General features: G+C 38.9%; 1 protein-coding gene across 1 annotated transcript in view; it reads right to left on the bottom strand.

Annotated features, from left to right (window-relative positions):
* IL12RB2 (interleukin 12 receptor subunit beta 2) overlaps positions 1–9,333 on the bottom strand; it is a 56,977-nt gene that overhangs the window by 1,983 nt on the left and 45,661 nt on the right. Inside the window, exons 12-15 of the mRNA XM_025051947.1 lie at positions 8,091–8,228; positions 5,257–5,347; positions 2,835–2,934; positions 2,317–2,319 (exon numbers count right to left, since the gene is read on the bottom strand). Coding sequence (XP_024907715.1) covers positions 2,317–2,319; positions 2,835–2,934; positions 5,257–5,347; positions 8,091–8,228 — 332 coding nt within the window. The remainder of the gene's footprint in view (positions 1–2,316; positions 2,320–2,834; positions 2,935–5,256; positions 5,348–8,090; positions 8,229–9,333) is intronic.

Here is a 9,333-nt window from a genome sequence, read left to right as displayed (position 1 = left end):
TGGCTTGCAACACAGAGGGAAGCACAGCTGCCAGATGTAAGAAAGATTGCACAGGGTGTGGAAATGGCTCCTTATCACAAGATAAGGTGTTCATCCTGCCTTCTTGAAAGTTTTGACAGTATTGATAAAGGCTGTTCCTCAGCTTTTATAAAGCAGGCCCCCTAGCTGATAAGTCCTTGGGCAAGGCTTCTTAGACCACCGTTCCCTCAGCTACCTCACTGACACGTTTTTAAGCTTTTACAAATTCAGAATGGATGACGTTATGGTGGTGCCCTTTATGATTTGGTCTTTTCCTGCAGAGCCTTAAGACACGTGTTTTTTTTTTACCCACAGCTTAAGAAATGGGGGGTTTAAGGTCTGAGAACTGAAAACATGTTTTGTTGGAGAAAGATTATCGTGGCCTCAGCCTACCAAGAGAGCCATCTTCACAGTCTAGTCTCTTCAAGGGTCAAGCAACATAGGGTTCTGAGGCTGCCTCAAGGCCTTTGTTGCAGATGCCTTGTTTAAGTTAAATTTTTTTTCTAATTTACTAGTTATTTTTGCAAAAGAAATATGCAGTTTTGTGAGAAAACTTAAAAGTTCAAAGGAAATTAGCAATGAAAATTAAATGGCCCTCATATTTCCAACCCTCTCCCCAAAGGCAACTACAATTGTTAGTTTCATATGTAGCCTTTCGGAAACATCTTCACATGCAAAAATGTGTATATGTGTATATAAAATCTTCCCTCCTTATATAAATAAGAATTCACTTTAGACAGTTATTACAAACTGCTTTTTTTACTTTTAAATATCTTAGAGATTTTTAGACACACATAGATCATAGATCCTTTTTTTTTTTTTTAAATAATTGCATAATATCCTATTGTATAGATATACTCAAATGTTTAACCTGCCCCCTTGGTGGCAGATTACATTATGCCTAATTTTTGGCTTCTGTTTATAATGGCGCAATGAACATGTTTATACTATATAGCTTTAGGTTTGTGTATGGCTTCTGTTGCCTTTTCCTTATGTTCTTTTCTCTAACCCTTTGTCTTTCATAGCATTTTTTCTAGGCTTTTTATGGGCCCTAATCATGCTCAGGCAGAGGCAAATGGAGCTCATGATCCCAAAGCTACTAGCTTGAAAGCCAGGTGTCTGTGACTGACCCAGAGCTGCCTCCCACTCTGCTATTTCAGGATTTTAGGACAAGGGACTGTGGAATCTTAGCATTGGAAGAGTGAGATCTTAAAGCTTAGCTGGTTCAACAACTAGTACTTGAATCCCCTCTAAACTAGCAGTGGTGTCCTTACAAAGTGCATTCCCACAGGTCATCACAATACTGCCACTAAGCGAGGGCCCTGTATGTGAACACCTCTTTAGTCTATTCAGCGTGGAGGTGCTGACTTTTAGAAAGACTCCCCTCATACCTGTACTTAAAGATCTTTTAGAATGTAAAGTACAATGGTGGCCAGCACATTCTACTCTTATGTGAATTCAGGAACCACCATTTACTAGCTGACTAACGTTAGGCAAGTTACTTAGTCCTCTGCCTCAGTTTCCTCATCTGAAAAATGATAATAGTACAACTTAATATAATGGCGTATATAAAAATATATATCATGTATGTATAAACACATATACCATATATATAATTATAGATCATGTAGGTACATATAAAAATAATTAAAAATATATACACACATATTTATATAAGCTACTGTTATTACTGTTCTCGCTATTATAACTTAACAGGGACAAAACCCCTCAACAGAAGAGACGTCGAATATGCATCTTCCTGGGAAGAAAGTGAGTTATCTTTGCCTTGTATGACTATGTGCTTTACATGGCATCTTACTTAATCTTCACAACAGTATACATGGGAGATAACATCAATTCCTGTTTTACAGAGGATGAAACTAGGGTTCAGATATCAGGCAAATTGCCTGAGAGTCATCCATATAGTGGCAGAGGTGGAGTTTGCATCCAAGCCTTGTTTCAAAGGCACTAAACTGCAATGACTTAAATTCCTACTGAGGCAGACATGGCTGAGACCAGCTCTGAGCAGTGGCTGGTCCCACTGGCTTCTGACCTGCAGAAAGGCGTGGATGGTAGAATGCACTGGGTAATTGAGAAGCATCTTGGAGAAGGGCTATAAGGTTTGAGAAAGGGAGTGTGGGGCTGCCAACTCCCCCAGCAATGGGAAGAGTATTGGCATACCACTTTTCTCCTCCTTTGCTCTCTGTAAATGCAGTCTTGCTCCATATTCAGATGCCTTCAACTTCCAGACCTTCCGCCAGAGATAGGCCATCGTGCCCACTGTGAGCTGTTCTTAACCTCCTTAGATTGCACAGTGGCAGCTCCCTTCGCTTTCTTTACTCTAGCTCTCTCATTTGCCAGCTTAGCAGCCTCCTTTAAAACCTTTTCCAAGCACAATGGAATGACTTACTGGCTTCCTGCCAAAACCAAAATAGTCTGAGCTCTATCTGTTCCATGCTCAGACAGGACTGGGAACGTCATGGTAAAGCTTCAATTCTCTTGAATTTGGATGAGTCAGTTCTCAGGCTAGTGCTCAGCAAATGGCAAAAATACTTGCTGTTTTATTTCTTTTGAAGTTCTGTGAGGAGGGGAACATAAGGCATAGAGAGAAATGAAAAGCTATGAGTCTTAGTCTTTTGGTCATAAGCTTCAGAAAATTCCTGTACCTGGGAGTGATGACTCAGATTGTAACCTAGGCGTGAATGACGTCAGCTTCTTCATAGGATCTAAGTACCCAGGTTTCTTCCCAACTGCGATGGGAAACTCAGCTGCTCTCTGGAACCCCATTAACTGACCACTGAGGCTTTATACCTTACCTCCACAATGGGATATTTCTTGGCCCAAGTGCTATTTGCTGGGTCTGGAATTTGTCTGCTGCACCACTGAGGTCTGAGGGCTGAAAGGAGAACAAATACCCTATAGATAAAGAAAACATTGACAGCTGGTTAATTGTGTATGCGGTGGCATGGAAGCACAGGTTCTTAGTGCTGTGATTTCAGTGGAGGGGTTCAGTGTAGAGTTATGCAAATGAGTAAAATGTAAACACTGAAAAAGATGATGCATCATCCAAGGCTGGACTAGTTTTTTGTGAAGTTTGGATAGACAATAAAGAGTCGTGATGCAACCACTTGGGGTTTGCTAAATAAACGATGGAACTTTCAGCTGTCACTATCCAACTATGCACTCATTCGGCAAGACATGGATCAAACCCCTAATATATGACCAGCATAGCGCTGAGATAGAACAGCAAACAAGAAGCCTACCTTTGGGGGCTTAGTACTTAGTTAATTACAAAGTTTATAAGGAGTTTATAATGACAGGTAAATTATTATGCTAAAAAAAAAGATACAAATGATATAAATAACTTCAACATAAACTATGTAAAAAAAACTCCAAGAAAAAAGTACCATAGAGAAACATCCAAACTGTTACCAAGTACTTGTGTTTTTCCTACATATCTGGGTTTTTTAATAAGTTTATATTACTTTTATGACGTGGAAGGAAGAAATATCCTTAAGCTGTTATAAATGCATGTGCCTTAAATATTTTGGCTATATTTTAAAAATCAAGACTAATATGAAACATCTTTAAAAACTTTAATAAGCTTTGATGTTTAATAAAAATGATAAGCTTCTGGGATATGTTTAGCCCTTTGAAGCAAGAGATATGGCCATGTGACTAGTTTTTCTCCAAAGAAATGTGAGCGGAGGTACCTGTGACCTAGTATAGATCATGTAGTTGAGGACAGTACCCAAGGAATGATGGGTCAATAAAATGGAAGAAAACTGGGTCCCTAAATGACTGTGGAGCAGAGTTACCAACCAACCTGGATGACTTACCTCAGGACTCATATGGAAGAGAAATAAACTATTTTATTAAAGCCACTAAAATTTGGGGCTTCTTTTTTTCTTTCTTTCTTTTTTTTTTAAACAGCAGAAGCCTTGACCCCGATTGATACTATTTCCTTGAAGAGAATGCATGTGATCCTAGTTAACTCTTTTTTGAGTTAAACTTTTTCAAAATCTCACTAAAGAGAGCTCTGCTTTGAAGTACCTATCACACATGGGAGTTTAAATAAATGTAAAGCTTTCAGACAAGTTCAATGACTAGCAGGATGACTTTGAGCTAGTTTTATTTTTACCTCTTCTCTTACTTTACGCAACATCTGAAGAAAACTTTGTATTGCATAACTAACTCATTAAAAAGTTCTCGTAATACAAGTTTAAAGAAATTTTAGAAAATACAGTTAAATAAAACTAAAATCACCTATGATTTTATTCCCTGATATAACTGCCAGTAATATTTTAGTCTACATTCATGAGGCAGAGAGTGTTAAGTGCCATCATACATATTTTCCCCCCTTCTTAGGAAGAGGACCCTAATTTATTGGGATGACAATAAGCCCAGCTATAAGACCATAATTTTAAACCTCACTGCCTCACCAAGTTCTGGCCAAGGAGATGTAAACAAAAGTATCCTGTGTGACCTCTTCATGTGAAGTAATCTGAAATGGAAGTGTGGGCACCTTTTCCTGGTAGTTGTAGAATGCAGGCATGATGGCTGTAATTCCTGCAGCCATTGGACCATGAGGTGAAACTGATGGAAGCCAATGTCAGGATAGTGGAGCAGAAAGATAAAGAACCTAGGTCCTTGATGACTATGGAGCTACTATACCAGCCCTTCATCTGAGTTTACTTCCCTTACCCAGGTGAGAAACTTAACTAGTTTAAGTCATATTATTTTGGCTTTTTATGTTACAATCAAATTTAATAATAACTATTTTGTATGTGTGTGTATGCAGTATTTTTAAAAAACAAGTACATGTTTTTCAAGCTGCTTTTAAAATGTAATATAGCAAATATGCAATTTATTTTTTTCTATATCTTTAATGGATGCATAATATTGCTATACAGTATGAGACATACTGTGATTTAGTTAATCCCATGTAATTGGGCATTTAGGTGGTTCCGTATTGTTTTCCTTTTATGAACAATATTTCAGTGAACATATTTGCCACAGAATATCTGCACATACCTATGATAGAATAGATTTCTACTTAGGAATTACTAGGTCAATGGTAGAATATTTTTAAGAATTTAACATAATTTACTGTCACCTATAAAGGAATAAATTTAATATGCCACCAGCAATTATGAGTATCATTTCTTTGACTCATAGCAACAGCTATTATCATGAAACACACACACACACACACAGAGGCAGGCGTAACCAACTCACTTTTGCCGGAAGTAACACATTGAGAAAATGCCCACCATGATAATAGCAATGCAAATGCTTGGTGCCATGATCGTGCTCCAATTGGCTTTACCTGAAAAGATAGCAAACCCTGTGACTGAGTTATCTTCAATGAACATTTCAAAATACTTGTGTGAGCCCTCTGGACCCTACCCACAGCTCCTGGGTAGCTGGTCCCAGGAACAAGGCTAATTTCTGTCCATTTGGTTAGGGAGAAGGGGCCCTAAGTGGGCCAATTCTATAGTTCTGGGAGGAGTTCCAGCCCTACAAGGGCTGCTTCCTTTAATGAGCAGAAGGAAAGGGGGTGTGGTATACAAAGCACTGGTTGTGAACTAGAAGCCCTGAATTCTAGTACTGGACCTTCCACTGACCGATATGATCTGTGGACCTCAGATTCTTGATCTACAGAAGATGAATAATGACATCTGCCTTGCAAATTGTTGTGAAGATTAGAGATGGTGTGTTTAAAGCGCATGGCGATGTCGGAGGCCTTTGAGAAATAGCAGCTAGTAATTTTACCATACCAGCCATTGGATAAGCCCCCTAACTAGGGTCTTTGAAATTCTTTTGATTTCTTCCTATTTACATGCACTTTACTATGTGTCACAATTATTCATTTATTCACCCAGTATCCATTATTAAACATTTTCAGGCCATATTAGGTGCTGAGATACAAAGATGAATAGGGCATGGGCTCTGCTATCTTCAGAAATCATGAATGTAGCCCAGGAAATAGATGTGTAAACATGTAAACAGCAGTAAAAACATGCACGTAAAAACATATAAAAGCATATATGAGGTGTAGTGTAGCAGAGAACAGCATGGGAAGTGGTCTTGAGCAGCTCAAGAAAGTTTCCCAAAAGGAATGTCAGAAGTTTAGAGTTGGATGGATAGGAGTTGGGTAAGTAGACAAGTTAGGGAAGCACAGACTAGAACTATGCAAATAATTGGAAGGCGGGATACAGCACAACACTTTCACAGAACTACAGATACTATTGTTTTTGAGTATGAATGAGTGTGGCAGAGGACAAACCCGGATGGGTGAACAGACCAGGTCATGCCAGGCCTGGTAATGAAGTTTGAATTCTAGCTTGAAGGTTCTTGGGGGAATCACTGATGAGTTGCAACAAGAAGTGGAATGTCAGCATCAGGTGTCCTGCAGAAAGATTCTTCTGATAGAAGAACAGGTTTGGAGGAGAAGGTGTAAAGGGGGGACTAAGAGACAGAGACCTTCTAGACACAGTAGAAGGTGTGTTACCAAAGCTGAACAGAGGGAGTTAACACAGCAGGCTTGTTACCACCCCATACAATCAGCACAATGCTGACATTTCTTCAGCATCTGCCTTCCTTCCTGAGCAGATGGAACAAGTCTGGAATGCAAGTAGAAAGCTGCTGAGTTCTTAATTCAATTAATTGCTCACAAGTTAACTTTCATGGGAGTAGCTGGGAGATGAGAAGAAGGCTTTTCAGTTTTCCCTGTGGAGAAGTCTCTGGCACAGGACAACAGAGTCCCGAATGACCAACTTGATACTCCATGTTACAAAGAAAGGACAGCTTGTTTTATGCTTGGAACAATGCAAACGGGTGCCATCAGAACAGTATAATTTAGCTGGTGGAAGCCCATGAGAACAGGGTCACTTCTTCATATACTCAAATTTAATTTAATTCAAATCTGAGTTTGATCTGTAGTTCTACTTGTCACCTCTATGACCCTGGGTAATCTTTCTGTACCTTACACTTGTAAGAAGTCCTAATCCCTGATTCCTGTATTCATCCTTTCATGTTGACTACTTGGTAGTGTAACCAGGTACAATCATGTAAAGCAGGCACTTTACATGGTTGTGGTCAGGATTAAATGAGTAGAAGTGTGTATTGTGTGGGTTGAATTTTGTCCTCTCCCTTTTCCCCTCAGTTCATATGTTGAAGTCCTAACCACCAGCACCTCAGAACGTGACCTTGTTTGGAAATAGGGTCATTGTAAATGTAATTAAGATGAGGTCAGACTAGACTAGGGTGGCCTCTAATCCAAAATGACTGGTGTTCTTATGAAAGGGGGAAATCTGAACACCGAGATATGCACCAGGAAAACTCAATGTGAAGATGAAGGCAGAGATCCACAAGCCAAGGAATGCCAAAGATTTCCACCAGATGCAAGATGAGAGGCATGAAACGGTCTCTCATAACCCTCAGAAGACACCAACTCTGTTGACACCTTGATCTTGGGTTTACAGCTTCCAGAACTGTGAGAAAATAAATTTCTATTGTTTAAGCCACTCAGTTTGTGATACTTTGTTACAGAAGCCCCAGCAAACTAATATAGTACACAAAGCACTTAACACAGTGGTACATAATAACTATTTGATATGCAATGGCTGCTATTGTTATTGTGGAGATAATTCTCATCATTCATTAAACAGACATTTAGTGAACAAGTACTATGTGCTGGGCACCATTCTAGACTTTGAAGATAAACAGATTCCAGTCCCTGCCTATTGGATTTAGAGTTTTGAATATGGGTCAAATGTAATACATTATAAAGGAAATACGGAGGTGCATTTAGGATGGCTTCCTGGAGGAAGAATCAATTACACTGAGTTTTGAAAAATGAGAAGACACTGTCTCCAGGCAGACAATGACATGGCAGGGAAGTCCACTTAGAGGAAACAAGTACAAAGGTGTAGCAGCAAGAAAGTAATGAGTGAATTAAAGAAAATCTGATAACCGAAAATCTGATAACCTCTATGCCAGAAGCAGTGGGAGTATAAACTTGTGTTAGAATCCAGGGTAGACCCTCCATCTCTAAAGTTGTTTCTTACCTTGCATACAAAATTCTTTCTCATTTCCTTGGGGGCTTTCACCAGCAGCTGTCAGAGCTGTCATCCACAGGACGTAGGTGACTCTGGGCTGTAGGCTGTCAATTGGATGTGAATTTGGAGAGACCCCATAGGGAATTTCTGAAAGGAAAATAAAGACAAAGGAAGTAAGGCACATATTAAAAGATATATTTGAATGTAGGATTTTACTCATTTTTATTCGTTAATGCTTCATTTAATTTGAAAGAGAAAAGCACATTACTGTTTAAAACAATCTTAATTCATTAGTACTTAACACTTTAGATGACTCTAGACACTCATTTACAGAGGCCCCACTTCACAGCATATCAGAAGAATTAAATATTTTTCCTGTGGTAAAATGGTTTGAAAGAATTTTTATCATTTTGCTTTTGAAATTTAGCTGTAGTTAACTCTTTTTATTTCCTATGACTATAATGTTTCTAGCATTTAACAGGTATATTTGAGAAGTCTTGGGGTGGAAATTAAATGTACAAATAGTTTTCAGTGAAATTTTTAAGAAAGCTAAGTTTAGCAATTAATGAAATAGATATTTAAGCAACATTTATTAATTTTGATTTTCTACTTTTTTTGTAGGCTCTGAGTACTGGGCTTAGTGGGCTTAAAATGATGATCTGCTACAATCCGACAAAATCTAAAATGCAGAACAATGGTACTTAAGATTAGATTTATTTTGGCAGTTTAAGCCTAAATCATCCGTTCCTTATGCTCTCAACACCCCTGCAGGTTCTCAGCAGGGAAGATTTTTTATTTTTTTTTTAAGCAATGCAGTGATGTTTTTCTACTCCAAGAAACATGAGGGTCAGTAGTCTTCAGTAAAAAGACAAACTTCTCCTCCAGTGGTCTGCTGGATGTGATTTTGAGTGGCCTCTCAAAAGCTGTGTATGTGTGTGCGTGTGTGGTGGGGGAGACTATAAAGTCAAGGCCAGAACTACAGCAGGAGTAATCTCTGGCTTGCTCAGCAAGCAGACTTGCACCTGTGCTGGTGATCAAAGTGGAAACTAGAACTCGGCACTTTGTGCCTCAACATCATTTACTGGCTCACGAACCCAAAGGCCAGTCAGATGATGCCCATTCCCTGAATTTATTTCAACAGTCACAAATATTTATTGGGTCTCTGCTCTGCACAAGGCACCATTTATACAAAAATACAGTATTTGCCTCAAAGAGTTCACATCTAGTGGAGAAAACAGACTCTTTATCCTTC

This window comes from Pteropus alecto, unplaced genomic scaffold (assembly GCF_000325575.1).
Source record: "Pteropus alecto unplaced genomic scaffold, ASM32557v1 scaffold25, whole genome shotgun sequence".
Classification (NCBI taxonomy): Eukaryota; Metazoa; Chordata; class Mammalia; order Chiroptera; family Pteropodidae; genus Pteropus; species Pteropus alecto.
The sequence above is the reverse complement of the archived record's forward strand: the minus strand, read 5'-3'. Positions and strand labels throughout refer to the sequence as shown.